A 16,146-nucleotide genomic window follows, 5' to 3' on the forward strand; every position below is an offset into this window, starting at 1 on the left:
AAAAAGATAACTCTTCGTAGTTCTTACTAAACTTCCAACCATTTACACCGACCACCAGCTACCGTACTTTCTAATGGAAGACAACAAAAACAAAGTGGGAAGACAAAGTACCCCCAATCAAAACCATAATGAAACTGACAGGTTTTTTCTTTTTTTTTTTTTTTTCTTTTTTGGTTGTATAACTATTACAGTATCTCCTATTCCAATTCCAAAAGTTGGCGATTTCTAGCACCTTGAAGCCTAATTTGGCGATTGAACTTCTCAATGAACTCTTCGACTCTCCTGTTAAGTTCCTCATTTGACATGGTGGAAAACTCGTCGTCTTTGGCACTTGGTTCCTCATGTTCATGCTGCTTTTCCGTCTTTGAACGATGTAAAGCACCCTTCTTGTCGTCAAGTGCTTTATTAACATGTTTCACTTTTTCAGACTTGCTTCGTCGGATAGTTTTTGGTTCAATCTTCTTCTTCTTGTTCTTGTTGTTGATCATTACCTGGTGATCACAACAAGTTCCATTATCAGCTGCTTTAATAGGAGTTTCGTCCTGCTGAGTAGTCTTTGCTTCGAAATTGCCAGTTGAAGGTTCAATTTTGACAATTTCCAATATCTTTTCCGGGATAATTTCATTGTTAATTTCGATTACATGATCATCTGCTTTATTCTTTTCATTCGAAGTAATCTCTTCTCCCACGGGAATGTTCTTTTTCACAATTTCGGGGTATTGCGAAACAAATGGAGGAGCAACAGTAGTAGTCGTCGTCCTGGCTGCTTGGCTACGCAAGGCGTAATATTCATCGTAAAAGTCACGCTTCTGGTCTTTGGAGGAAGAGAAAGCACCGTAATCAGCGGCAATGATGAGGATGAGAGTGTTGGAAATGACGAACCAGAACTTGTTATCGCTGAAAAGAGCCGACGGTGAAAAGCTGAAGACGTAGAAGATAGAGAAGTAAAACACAATGGAGAAAAGAAAGGCAAAGGGTGCCACCATTCCTTTTCCTTTTGCCTTTCGATAGGCTCTGGATTTGTGGGATTTCAATGGATTTTCCATTAGACTTGCAGTTAGAGAGCTTAGCTAAGTGTAGGGAATGGAAGAGGGAGAAGAAGGGTATAATAATATTTGAAGACTGAAAGAGCAGGAGCAAGGCTTGGGGATTTGAAATCGGAGTAGGAGAAGTTCCGAAGCTCAAATCCGCCTTTTATAGGGGTCTCAATTAAGTTGGGAAATAATTGAAGCAACCACCATCACATTTGTAAATCACAAACACACCCCTACAATTTCATTGTATTTACTTAGTATGACCTACTACCTTTCTTATCATCTTTTCAATAACTACGTGATTTATGTTTAATGAAAACAAACTTAGGGTTAGTATTTGCTAAAGTTCAAATATAGTTATATATTTAATGTTTCCATTACACAATTCATCTTTTCAATTTGAATGCTATTAATGTATCAAATAAATTTTTATAATTTTGACACATTGGTAACAAAGTTTAATTTAAATTCCAAAAGTAATATTTAAAGGACAACCCATGTCTCATTTAAAGTTTTAAAAAGATAAAATATTACCTACTTGTAAAATTAAAACATCATTTAAAAATACTTTTATATTTTTAAAACATAATTATAATTATAATCATTAATGGAGATGACAATTAAAATAAATTTTTTTAAAAAAATCTCACATATAACTTTAAAATTTCCTAGATATGGGTCTCATCAACTATAAAAAAGATATTGCAATTTGAAAGAAAATGATATTTTCTGGATATGAAGCAATCATTGCAAACAATTTCCTTTTTACTTCAATTAATCTTGAAAACACGTAACTTCATAAGGGATCAATAAGAGCCAACAACTTATAAACTTTGGTCCAAATAGTTTTATTAAATTGTAGTGTGATCCTAGTCATTTGCTACATTCATTCTGAGTTGTAGACTTTAGAAATAAAAAAATAAAGAGAAGAAAAAGAACACCGTTAATATGGCCAAGAATGCATGTTTTGGCACTTATATTTCACATCACCGGCACAATTATGATCGGATTACCATAATATAATATCCAATTCATCGATTTGAAGTCAAACTGTAAACCAAGTCAAATAATATTTGCCTTATATCTATCATCACAAAACGACATCACAATCTTCTCTCAATCATACGTTCATCTCTTAATAAACTTTCCACTGTTAATTGGACCACACTTTAACACGCATAATACAAGACTAAAAATTGAAATTACACCCACACAGTCATACCCCATGCTAAAACATGATTGATTCCACGTGTTAATTTCCCTGTTGAGGACCCACAATCCCAAACCCCGGCCCTCTTTTTAATGATCATCAAAGGGTGGGATCTGGAGGCCCATCTTTTCTTCATGATTATGTGCCCTCCACGACATTTCATGTAAGTGCAATGTAAATGGGAGTTTCCTTTGTTTGATTGCTTAATCATTGAACTTTTTTAACCCAAAAAAGCCACCCCTAGTCCCAACTGCAACTATTCAAGGCGGGTCGAGTTTAAATAGGTTTAAATATGATATTAATATATTTTATATTTACTTAAATCTCGACTCAACTCAAAATATAGATTTAAAATTTTGTTTAAGTTCATATATATTTATAAAAGACTAATTTAAACTCATTTTAGACTCATCCATATTATTTTTAATTTTTTATATAATTTTAATTTAATATTTTTTTATTTTTTTACTTATTAAATTGTTTATATAGTTATCTTAATATATTTTAATATTTACATTGTAGTATTATATATTTAGTACATATTTATTGTATAACATATAAAATAACATAATATAAAGTATTATAAACTTAAAAATAGTTCAGGCCGAGCTCAAGTTTTAAATATTCAAGCCCGAGTTCAACCCATATTATGACTGAGTCTATTTTTCTCCTAAGCCCATTTTTCGAGCCTAATATTTTTACCCAAACCTTCTAAAGTTTCAACGGACCTTCAAGCCTGAATATATAGCCCGACCCATAAACAGGTCTAGTTTCAAGTGTATGTTTAATTTTCTAATCATTCTCTTCTCCAAAAGTTTTTGAAATTTAATAAGGGGTAAAACAACAATTTAGTCTCTAAATTTGACAATTTTTTTCAATTGGTCCTTAAACTTTCTTTGTTCACATTAATTTTTGAACTCAACAATTTTTTTCTTCAATTTTGGTTCATGTGATGTTGCAGCACCACATTATCACCTAAAAATTAGGTGATAACATGGCACATTCTCATAATGTCACATCATTAAATAGACCAAAATTGAAAAAAGTTACTAAACTCATTCAATATAAACAAAAAAAAACAAAGATTAAGTTGAAAAATTACCAAATCTAGGGAGTAAATATGTACATTCCCCTTAAATATAAACCAAAAACATCCTGATCTTAAGCATAATATAATATATTAAGATGTATAATATAATAGAGGTGGTGGACCACGGTTTGTCACCTTTTAATTTTGCAAAATTTGCCACAATCTTACACATGGTACCATACAAATCTTTGATGGGGACCCGCCAAGGAAAGGATCTCTTCTTTGTAGCCGCCAAGTGTTGGGTCCCATCCCACTTGGATGTTAGCCACGTGTAGGTGCAACAACACCAACTTTTTGAAGATCAAAATGGGATTATTATTTTGACAAAGTTTACAACTATATTTATCGCCTCGTTTGCACTTATAATAATTGTGGAGGACTCATCAATCTCATGATTTGGTAATCTTCTTGATCGCCAGACTCAATCTCACTTTCTTTCTTTTTTTACTATAAATTCAGAACTAAGAATTTTGACATGATATGAAATGTGATGCTTTTATACACACATAATTTAATTTCGAAATATTATATATGTGATTAACGAGATATTGATTTAATGATAAAGTCGAGAGTTTAAAAATCTTGAAATCTCAAATTTGAGTTATATTTTATTTAAATCATGTGAGCGTTCTCTTCAAATTTTATTTTGGTTTAAGTATCACCATGTATGAGTATTATCTCAATATATTTTGATTATTAGTTCAAGTATGCTTTGTAATTGTTAATTTTGGTTATGGTTATTCATATATTATTTGTAATTACAGTATTTTTGTAACTTCAAAAAAAAAGTGTTATCACGAGACATTAAATTACATTTTGCATGCATAAATAATATTTATGTAACACTAAAATAATTTAATTTAATTTTTAAATTTATATATAATTGATATGCATAATTAAACCAAAATTGAAATTTTTATGTGTATAAATACATCAAATCAAATTTAATTTATCCTATCTTCTATTGTTCTTTTTTTTAAAGTTGGCCCTTTTGAAAAATGTTACCCTCCTTTTTGTTAATAACTTGTTATTATAAAATTTTTAGGGTATGGGGAAGGAGATTTTGAGAATCCCATGGCAGATGATGATTGGTTAATCGTCTCTCTTTCTTGCGTGATAAGATCGAGTACAAGATTGTTGCAAGAAATTAAATATGTTTATGGAATAGGGTTTTGTAGTAACCAGAGGAACACTCCAAAGACAGCAAGACAAAGACCAGTTTCGTGGGCTTCCTCATTTATAATTTCTTAATTGATTTTGGGTTCAACGGAAGAGATGGCTTAATTCATGGTAGCGGAGCGCGGCTACTTTCATCTTTATTAACCTCAATATTTAATGGGCGACAAGAGTATTCTAGATCATAAAAAAACAAATCTGATTAATAAGCTAAGTTTTTTTTACGTTAAGAATAACACCAGATCTTGTAGCAACTTCATATACACAAAAATTGGCTTAAAAAAGAATGAACGGTCATGGATTATCTAGATGGCTTTTCTACTTGGGTTTTCTTGTGGTCGCTAGAAAGCGATGGAGGTGTATTTGTTAATCATAATCACATATTATGGACCCTGTTTAGGGTGATGCTTAGTCTTTTGTAATGGTGACGTGTATTTTTATCATGCAAACTACCTCTTATTAATTCTTGAATAAATGAATAACAAGCTGAAAGAAATGGTCACATTAACCCAACACACCCTATTCCTATACAATAGTCAATAAATAGAAGAAATTGATAGGCGCTAAAAAAGAAGGAAACAAGAGAATTAATAAAAAGTGAAGGTATTTATACAAAACGTTTTATTATCTTAAAAACACAACTACAAGAAAACATGCCCAAAATCCTCAAGGATGGAATCTATTTGTCATTTGGGTGGTGCTTGATAGGTACGGCGGCCGTATAGGGTTTGGTTAGGGGCGGTGAGAATATGGACAAAAAGTAAAATCCACCATATATAACTTGATGCTACATTCATGTATCCTTTGATTTATAAAGTTGGTTTTTTTTTTTTATATAAAAAGAGGCTAAATGATTGTTGTTCTACTAACATTATTATTTGCTTTTTTCTTTACTATGCTTTTCCTCTAGAAAAAAAAACCACAAGAAATATATCTTTGTAAATAGTATGGCTTTTCCTTTCGGCCATCAGTAGTTATTTTTTAGCTTTTCCTTTTTAGAATTGCTTTTGAAAAATACTTCTAAAAAGTTAAAAATTTCAGCCAAAAGCAGTTTGTTCTTCACAGATTTTCTTTTAAAAGTACTTTTGGAGTCAGAAGTACTTTTTTTAAGTAATGAAGAACTGGCCCTAAAAGTTTTTTCTAATCAACCGAGGATGATAATAGGTTGTGTTTTGAAATTTCTAGAGGTACAGCTAGATATTTCCTAACAAGATGGCTACATTTCTACTTCGGCAACTGCGGAAAGGCCCACTCTCAAAAGTTCCTTACTTTGGGCTGAAGACCTAATGTTAGCCCACTTTTGCTGAAACTTGAATTTTATTTTTATTTATATATAAGTGTAACATATATATATAACTTCATTGTTTTATTTAATTTTAAATTAATTAATATTTGAAAATAGAGTTCATTATATTAACCAACTTCAAATTAATAAATTTTATTTATTATCACATTAATGTTGTTTTGTTTACCAAAAGCAATTAATTTATTAAAAATTATTAAAAATGATTGTAATAACATAATAATATTATAGTAAGTAAAAATAATAATAATTAATTCCTATCAATGTAATAAATTATGATAGATAAGGCAACAATTATAAACTATATCACTAAAATTTCAGAATTTGCATAAGCTGTTGATAAAAATAAAATATTTACAAATGGCTATTGTAACATTAATTTTTCTAAGTTAACTCACAAATATAGATCATTAAATGGTATGTTTCTAAAATTAAATTTTTTTAAAATAATACTATTAATTCAAAATATTTTTTTTGGAAATTAGAAACTAATAGAAAAATAAGAACAAATATTGATAAAAAATTATAAAATAATGACTAATAATTGTAACATAATAGCGCATATTGCAATATATAATTGATAATAAAAAGATGATTTACAAATATGTTCACTCCATTATTTAAGAGGTTTGATTTCACTATTCAATTATTAGAATGATGAATTTAGGGAACAAAAGTAATGCCATGCCTATTATGAAAAAAAATAATTTTAACTATTGAAATTATTTATTTTTTTAGTTTAGATTTTTTAATTAATAAATTTTAAGTTTATTTATTTTATACAATTACTAAACTTTTGCTTTCTATTTTAAAAATATTATTTTATTATTTTAAATTAATCAAATTTCTAAATCAGAATAATTATTATCTAATTAATAAGTGCATATTATCTTGAGATTAAACAAAGGTATTATTTCATAAATCAAAAAATAAATATGCATGCACGTGATATTAAACTAGTTTATTTGATGGACAGAAATTGTTTAAACTTGGATGGTTTTTTTAAATAAACTATAAAATCAAATGTTTAAAAAACTTAATTAGGATTTAACTAGTTACAAATTTAATTAGGAAAAAAATTAAAATCATTTTTTTAAAAAGCAAATATTACTATTAATATTTTTACATAAAAATAATTTAAACCGAAACACATAGTGAAATTTAAACTTAAACCATCAAAATTCTCAAGACATTTCAACTAAAATCTCATTGGTTTCTTGTATATTTTTTTTTACTCTCATTATTTACTTCTTTTAGATTTATTAAAAGTCATAAATTAATTTGATTATTCCAATTGGAAGGCGTAAACAAATAAGTTGTCTCTTATGTCACATGCATGGTGGATAATTTATTAAAAGTGAAATTATCTTGAAAGTAAGTTCCAATTTTTATTTCTCCAATAATCCCATTTGACTTTAATTAATTGTCATGTTATTCAAAATTTGAATATTACTGAGAACCAACAGTGTCGCAGACAATTTTAATTTCGGCCCACGGAAATGGAAAATATTAACAAAAGATGCAACAGCAGAACTCATTAAGCCCAATTGCAGATATCCAGAATTTGTCATTTTCTTCGGAAAATGTTGATGAATCTCAGCACTTGCTCAATTTTATAAACCCAATCATTTGGATTGGATTGTGTCAGAGAATATATGCTTTAATTTACTATTAACAACATTATTGACAAGACAAATATTTTTTATTATTTAAATCATTTGTAACCAATACTCTGCTAATATTATGATATTATTTTTTCATCTTCTTTATCATATTATTTCCGTAAAAATTACCAAAAGGGAGAAAAAGGAGAAGAAATTGATAATTTATACTTGAAGCATAAATAGGTGTTTAATTTGCACGATGCATTTTAATAAAATTCCAAATAATTAGTTATTGTCTAAAATCTAACTTCTCACATAAGCCGTCAGCCATGCAATCGCGGGTCAAAATTTGATAAGAAATTTCATTAAAGAAAAATGAAGCTCTATCCTCATTGAATTTTGTGAGGTTGGGCGACTCTCATCACACGTCAAACAGTTGCTTGTAACGATCACACGCATTTGATGTCCGTGAGGAGCACCATCCCAACATAAGAAAGCGACGACTCTCACTCGCCACACTCCCATCGTTTACAACAAAGCTTGTTTAGAGTTTATGGGGGGAATACTTATCTTGAGGAGGAAAATAAAGGACAAAACATCCATTTCTCTTCCTGTTTTAATAATATTTGATCACATTTAATTTATATGGAGATTTAACTCATGCCTGGTTGAAAATTCAATTAATAATTTTATTATAGAAAATGATTATATTTATTTTTTTTATACAATGACTAGAATTATTTATAGTCACTCCTCAACAACACATGAATTCACATCTTTTTATATTGACAATAATATCCATACCAATCGAGTTAATCTTCTATAAATGGGTGGAAAAAGAATTGAATCTAGAATTTTGTACTAATTACAATTTATTTCCACAGTATAGGTGAAGGGTTCGATAGTAATTTTAATTTCAAAATGATAAATATACTATTGAAACTTTTGTTTATAATTAAATTAGAGTAATCAAATTACATCGAAAGAGAAATTACATTAACCGAAAGACACATTAATTAAGATTCAAATGCAAATTAGATGGGGATGGTTGGAGCAATGAGAATAAAAGGAAAACGATCACTACACAGGTTCTGACGTTTCCATGACCCAGATTTGGCTTCAATGCTCGCCTTGAAAGCCCAATCCCAATAATGCTCTCTCTATATTTCTCTCACATCTTTTCTCCACACCATGTCACTTGTTTGTTTGTTTTTTTGGTTACTTCTCTCTCCACCATTATTTCCAATCCTTTTCACTTTATCTCCCCCCCCCCTCCTCTCTCTCTCACTCCCCATTGTTGGACGTAGCCAAGGTCTGTTCTTTGCTCTTTATAATGTTCTGTCCGATTATAGTTTTCTCTTAAAACCTTAGGTATGTCATCATCTTTGTATGTTTGATTATGGGTTTGAGCTGATTTCTGGCTTTGGTCGAGTAATTATTGAATGATCGAAACTTGTCAACCTTTCTTTTTGCGATTATTTTCATTGAAGTGGATTTAATTTGAACTTTCCCGTCAACATCCTAAATTTAATCCAGTGGTGTAATATTACAATCATGAGCTTTAAATAACTAACGTGTGATCGTTTTCACTATACTCCTTTTTAGTTATATGTTGTGGAGTTCAATTATTTTGACAGAAGATTTAAGTGGATTTGAAACTTTTGAGTCATTGAAAAAAAGTTGGAGAAAAGTGATAAAATCATTCCTAATTGCCTTTTGCTGGGACTTTTTGGCCTTGAAAGAAAAAAAAAAGTAGTACTCTACAGATTTCTTTTGATTCTGCCATGCTGGCCACTCTAGTATTGGAGTTTTAGGCAGGGGTTTAGATTGCGGTGATCTTATAGTGTAGTTGACCTTTGTTTTAGCTCTCCTATTTTCTCTGAACAACATCAGTCTGACGTATTTTCTTTTTCCTGGAATTCAGATTACATTGGGATAGCAAAAATTATCTGTAAGGAAAAAAAATGGAGATAACTAATGTCACTGAATATGAGGCCATTGCAAAAAAGAAGTTACCCAAGATGGTTTATGACTACTATGCATCAGGTGCAGAGGACCAGTGGACTCTCAAGGAGAATCGAAATGCATTTTCCAGGATTTTGTAAGTTCTGTTACTTTACAAATGAATAGCTTTTGTATTGTGGACTTGCGATGAAAAACGTAACCATACTTCCAAGTTTTCTGGCAATCTTTTTTCTTTGTGGGTTATATAGTAGTTTTAGTTTTATCTTTTCATTTAATTATTCTGGTTCATTTATTTTATGATAGGTTTCGACCCCGCATTCTTATTGATGTTAGCAAGATTGACATGACCACCACTGTCCTGGGATTCAAGATTTCAATGCCTATCATGATTGCTCCGACTGCTATGCAGAAAATGGCTCACCCTGAAGGTATGAATGTTCTGGTTTTTTAGTACCCTTGTTATGAGATTGTTTGAGCAACTAATGTTCACATATCAGATTGAGCACAGTCGTCTTTGGTTGCTGAGTATGCTTCAACTTGCATGATGATTTACATTGCAACTCTGGATATTTCCTGAAACAGAACAAATTTGTATACGAATGATTTCCAGATGCGAAGGAGTGAATAAAATGTAAAATTTAACTTTCATATGCAGACATAGCATCAACTCTTATGATGTTCATGGACTATGCCATAGAAGTCAAACAAATCAGCTTAAATATTGAATGTTTTTTGAAATTAGAAATCTTCAATTCATTTATGGAGCTGGTTTGTTGTCTTTAACTGAAACACTAAAGATTGTAGGTGTATATTATGTACTTGTTTTAATTCGTGTATCTCTGTCTTAATGTGAAAGTGTGTTTCTTTATGCAGGAGAATACGCGACAGCCCGAGCAGCTTCAGCTGCAGGAACAATTATGGTTTGATTCTCACTATTAAGTTATCTTTACTCTAAATCCGAATTTGTATATGTATAGCTTGTATTCTGCCTCCCGCAGTCTGCTGCTTTAGATTTTATTTATGATTTTCCCCTTCAGACACTATCCTCGTGGGCTACTTCCAGCGTTGAGGAGGTTGCTTCAACGGGACCTGGCATTCACTTTTTCCAACTCTATGTGAGTTTGAGAAATCATCTTTACACTTTTTGCATATTGTCTTGCTTGTTAGTGTTGTGTTGTATCGTCTGAATCATCAAATGATCAATGGTTACTGCTTATTTGTTCAGGTATACAAAGACAGGAATGTGGTTGCACAGCTTGTGAGAAGAGCCGAAAGGGCTGGTTTCAAGGCGATTGCCCTTACGGTGGACACTCCAAGACTTGGCCGCAGGGAAGCTGATATCAAGAACAGGTGAGACATCAAATGCAAGCAAATTAACTTCTGAAAGTGGGCGAAAGAAAGGAGGGTCTTAGTTTTGGTTTCATTGTTTCACCGTGCGAAGAATATGACAGTATTGGATTTCTTGCACATACTCGCTTGCAGGTTTACTTTGCCACCATTTCTGACTTTGAAAAACTTTGAGGGTTTAAACCTTGGCAAAATGGATAAGGTAAATTCTATTTTATCCCTAATCAGTCTCAGTCATTCATTATCTATTTACTTTACCTGTTTGTTCATCTAATTGTGGAGATTATCTGGCAGACCGATGACTCTGGACTAGCTTCTTATGTTGCTGGCCAAATTGATAGGTCACTGAGCTGGAAAGTAAGATGTTGTATATAATATATATATTACATTTCTGGGACTGTATAAAATAGAAAAAATTCTCAAATTGTGTTTATGGTCTATAAAACAGGATGTAAAGTGGCTCCAGACGATAACATCGTTGCCTATTCTAGTTAAGGGTGTTCTTACTGCTGAGGATGGTATGCAAGCTGATCTAAAGCCATCTTAATGAAACTACTTCGTTTCAATATTTTTGTCATGAAACCTGCAATGTTAATATTGCAGCAAGGCTAGCCATACAAGCTGGAGCAGCAGGAATCATTGTATCCAATCATGGCGCTCGCCAGCTTGATTATGTGCCTGCAACTATTATGGCTTTGGAAGAGGTACATACTTCCAGTGAATAACATATACTATAATTGCCATTTTTTGAAAATCTATATGCGTAGTACTGTTGGAGTTTAATAACTTAGTGGAGCTAACATACAGGTTGTTAAAGCTGCACAAGGCAGAGTTCCTGTTTTTCTTGATGGAGGGGTTCGGCGTGGAACCGATGTCTTCAAGGCATTAGCTCTGGGTGCATCGGGAATATTTGTAAGTATTTGTACATATAGGATAATTAGCCTATCCTCCCCTGCAGCTGTTCCAGAACATATCTAGCAACCCCTTGAACAACCCACGCGGTATATATTCACATATAAATCCTGATTGAATTTGGAAACCGTGTGATATTTCATTTTCAGATTGGAAGGCCAGTAGTGTTTTCATTGGCTGCGGAAGGGGAAGCTGGTGTTAGGAAAGTGCTTCAGATGCTACGCGATGAATTTGAGCTGACTATGGCATTAAGTGGTTGCCGCTCACTAAAGGAGATCACACGAAACCACATTGTTGCCGATTGGGACGAACCTCGTGTTGTACCCAGGTTGTAAAGGTGATGATGGCTTCTTTCAAATGGTCAAAAGTTCTAAGAGTATATTTCCATTAAAATAAACTTGGTGCTTGATTTGATACAAGTGCTAAAAATTTAGCTTATGTTTTGACAATAGAAGGCATTCATTTTATCAGTATATCTGCTCCTTTTTCTTGCTTCAAATTAATGTTGATATGATATTATTAGCCTGAATAGAATGGAAACCAATATCAGCCAATCCAAGAACTGTTGCTGTATGTGTTAAAATCAAATTCAACTCTTGGGTACAGAGGCACACAAGTACTGAGTTACATATACCGACAAAATGATCCAATTTCAACATTTTTTTACTACCACCAACAGTTGTTTCGAAACGTCCGAATCTGAGAACCAGAACTTGAAATCGTATGTGTCAACTTTTTTTTCCTATAAGGTTTAAGTTAATTTTAAAACAAGTATAAATATTGCTTCAATTAATATCTTTTTTGGATGAATATTTGTTCTGCGAGTAGTCATCCTGGATTGAAATCAAATAATGTTTAGAACAAGTTCAACCACATTTATATTCCTCGTTTAAAACAAATTATATTTACAAGAAGAGTCCTTGTTCATAATAAACTCTTTCAACAAAACAATATTCAAAATAACCTCGAATATGACAACATTTTTGTCTTAGGATATTTTGAAGAGTTAACTTAGTGGATCAGAGGTAATTAAGAAATTTCTTTTTAATTTTATCATAAACATAATGAATAACCATTATTAATATATATTTTTACATAAAAATCTCATTCATTACTCTTATTCAATATTTTCCAATTTTTAACATTTTCAAAGCACTTTTGGGCATTAGTTGCAATTTGATGATGATAAATTTGCTAAAACATTTTTAATTAAATAATTATTATTTTATAATATTTAGGTAAAAAAATTGTAAACTGTGTGAATTTGGGCATTGGTTATATTTTGGCGGCATAAAATTTCTAGATCTACTTAGGTTAAACATGTTCATGGGTCGGGTCACCTGGCTCGAAGGCCCGCCCGAAATGTGGGAGGGTTTGGAGAAAAATATAGGCCCGAAAAATGGGGCATGGACAAAAAATAATGCCCGTTTAAAAAATGGGTCCAACCTCGGGTAAGGCATTTTTGGCCCGGGTCTGGCCGAATTCACTAAAGGACAAAAAAACCATTTTTTATTTCAATATTGTTTTCTTCTTATTTGCTCCCTATTTTGCTACCATTTTATTATTATGTTTGTAACACCCCTAACCCGAATCCATCGCCGGAATAGGGTTACAGAACATTACCGAAGTTTACAAATTAATTATCAGACATTTCATTTCATCTAGCATTCATATTAGAAACTAATCAAAATCATACATATTGTCCCTTAAACGAGCCCTTGAGGCCCAAGTTACGCATTAGAAACAAATAAGGACTAAGTTGAAAACTCAGAAAATTTTTTGAAATTATTTAAAATTTTCAACACTGCAGGGGTCACACGGTTTAGAGACACGCCCGTGTCTCAGGCCGTGTGGGCATTCGAAATAGGGACACATGGCCGTGTCTTAGCCCGTGTCCGTGCCCGTGTAGACGAAAATAGGACATTTTACAAGCCATATTTCTCACCCAATTCTGTGTCATCTACAATCAACATTACACATATCAACAAGCCATAATTAGACATCCAAAACAAGCTAAAATAAGTGACTAAACTCAACAAATTACATATAAGCCATCATTAAACAAAATACCTATATATGTCATTATAACCAAAATCAAAATATTTGAAAGTACCGATAGAACCGATGGATAGTGTGATACAACTCCGACAAGCTTCCAACCCAATCGAGCTTCCGATAATCTCAAAAGTAAAGGAAAACGAATACATAAGCAATGAATGCTTAATAAGCTCGTATAAATTTTAATCATAATACATCTTTTTAAATATGAAATTTATACATATCAAGAATAATCCAATATTGATACCACAATACCCATGAAGTTATATTTCACAACTCACTAAGTGAATAAATCTACAGTATCACTAATACATATTATTCCTAGCATAGTAGGATTTAAAACAACTTTAACTCTTTCAAATTTTCTTTCTTTTCATTTGCGTTTCTTTACTTTCCACACTCATTCCATATGCATAACACACCAGTCATAAGCATATCATTCAACCATAACTACAAGCTAGTGCATTTAAACATAGACCTTTTTCAAATTAATCACATGATAAAGCATTTCATAAGAAATTGCATAACTTAAACATTACCACTCTTTCATAAGCACAAGCATATTTTCATTTGAGCACCTACCATTTCAATGCATCTTATAATTAAACATATTATCATTCAACCATTAGTTTGACACTTGTCTAAGCATCAAACAACAACACTTGTTAGCGTACTTGAACATATTTCATATAATTTCAACATGAATAACCTTATTATCTCAACATGTCACACTTGAATTTATTACTCGTCTCAATTTACATAATTTTCATTAATCAACATATCAAGATATTGATATATATGCATTTCACGATACATATCATTCTTTTACTGTTTCTTCATATACATATATCATCCAAGATAACTCCCGATAACTTACCATTCGAAGAACAACTTATGAATATTAGCACATCATTTTCAGAAGCTTGAAGGCTGAACAGAAGCTCACGAGAGCTAAATAGAAACCCATAAGGGTTGAACGGAAGCTCGTAAGAGCTTAACGGAAACCCATTAGGGTTGAACAGAAACTCATATGAGTTAAACAGAAGCTTGTGAGAGCTAAACAAAAACTAAACACGAAAGTTCGCAACAAATGCTGAATCTCGGTTTACTTGAGTAATTTGCCGTCAATTCTTCCTTTGTTGGCTTTCGCCACACAACAATTGTACTCAATCCCGCGTTCTGTTTAAATCGGATATTCACTTCAAATTCATAATTTAACAATATTTTATTTTTCAACTACATGCTAAATACATAATAATTTAACAATATTCTATTTTTCAATAATATACTAAATACATAATATCATTAATCATTTCAATATAATTATTAAACTTAAACCATACAAACTTACCTGAATTGAATTGTAATAATTGCAGGAGTTCAGGGACTATTTCGCTATTTTTCTTTTTTTTTCTCAAGTATCTACGGAATCTTGATCTAAAATATAAAATTACTCATTCATTAGCATGTATTTCAGTTTCAATTCATTTCACAATTTATACCCTTCAATTTTTTTGAATTTACACAATTACCCCAGTTTTTACAACTTTTACAATTTATCCCCTTAACTAGTTAATCTATCAAATCAACTAATTTTTCTCAATTAATAATTTATCCAAATATTCTAGGCTATCATACAACCCTTAATAAAACAAAAATTTAATACCAAACCCTAATATTTTAACCATTTTCACAATTTGATCCTAACATCAATATTTAACAAAATCACTTTATAATATCATCATACAACAAAATTAAAGCTCTAAACCCACTTGATATTAATAATTTCTTTCATTATATTAATTTATACAATAAAAAATTCATTTCATGCAATTTGGTCATTTTTTACATTTTTACAAAATTGCCCTTAAAATTTTACTTTTATTCGTTTTAGTCTCTGAGCCTAAAACATGCAAATTAGCCATTTTTAATGTAAAACCATGCTACCTGAATATTCATGACATTTAAAACAGCCCATTATCATGTTTTTCTATCACTACTAATAGGGGTGTGCATTCGGTTAACCGACCCGAAATAGCTATAACCGAATTAACCAAGATTCTAAAATTTTTAACCGTTAACCGAACCAAAATTTTTTCGGTTAATTAGGTCGGTTAACCGAATTAACCGAAAATTGTATGGTTTTATTTTTGGTTAAGAATTAACTGAATTACCCAAATTACCTGAATTACCCGAATTGAATCACTACATAATTAAAAATATTACATAAGTTTTTGAATCACTACATAATTAAAAACATTACATAATTCTTGAAATTAACACATAGTTGAAATGTAAGTCTTTAATATTCTCCATTTATATCCATTTCTTCTCTCCAAAAAATCTCCATTTACATTAAACCTAAAAAAAACATGTGTAATTGAGTAGATACTTAAGAGTTAGACTTTAGTTTTATTTTTATTGGGTTGGTAATTGGGTAGACTTTA

The 16,146-nt window shown here is 31.2% G+C and overlaps 2 protein-coding genes across 4 annotated transcripts; one reads left to right on the forward strand and one right to left on the reverse strand.

Moving 5' to 3' along the window:
• Positions 1-1,180, reverse strand: LOC107905970 (uncharacterized). Its single transcript, XM_016832771.2, has one exon. It carries the CDS (start codon positions 1,044-1,046, stop codon positions 198-200), a length of 849 nt encoding a protein of 282 aa, XP_016688260.1. The 5' UTR covers positions 1,047-1,180; the 3' UTR covers positions 1-197.
• A 7,335-nt stretch (positions 1,181-8,515) lies between these two features.
• On the forward strand, positions 8,516-12,114 carry LOC107905969 (peroxisomal (S)-2-hydroxy-acid oxidase). 3 transcript variants are annotated; one of them, XM_041093828.1, is made up of 12 exons: positions 8,516-8,729; positions 9,342-9,518; positions 9,686-9,810; positions 10,256-10,302; positions 10,420-10,497; positions 10,608-10,732; positions 10,865-10,931; positions 11,024-11,086; positions 11,178-11,247; positions 11,333-11,433; positions 11,537-11,641; positions 11,791-12,114. In XM_041093828.1, the coding sequence occupies exons 2-12, from the start codon at positions 9,382-9,384 to the stop codon at positions 11,974-11,976; spliced, it is 1,104 nt and encodes a 367-aa protein (XP_040949762.1). In that variant the 5' UTR covers positions 8,516-8,729; positions 9,342-9,381; the 3' UTR covers positions 11,977-12,114. The 3 variants fall into 3 exon arrangements, with proteins under 3 accessions (XP_040949762.1, XP_040949763.1, XP_040949764.1); XM_041093829.1 differs by having other exon boundaries at positions 8,531-8,788; XM_041093830.1 differs by lacking the exon at positions 8,516-8,729 and adding an exon at positions 9,057-9,249.
• Positions 12,115-16,146: the final 4,032 nt, after the last annotated feature.

The sequence above is a fragment of the Gossypium hirsutum genome, chromosome D05, assembly GCF_007990345.1.
Source record: "Gossypium hirsutum isolate 1008001.06 chromosome D05, Gossypium_hirsutum_v2.1, whole genome shotgun sequence".
NCBI classification, from domain to species: domain Eukaryota; kingdom Viridiplantae; phylum Streptophyta; class Magnoliopsida; order Malvales; family Malvaceae; genus Gossypium; species Gossypium hirsutum.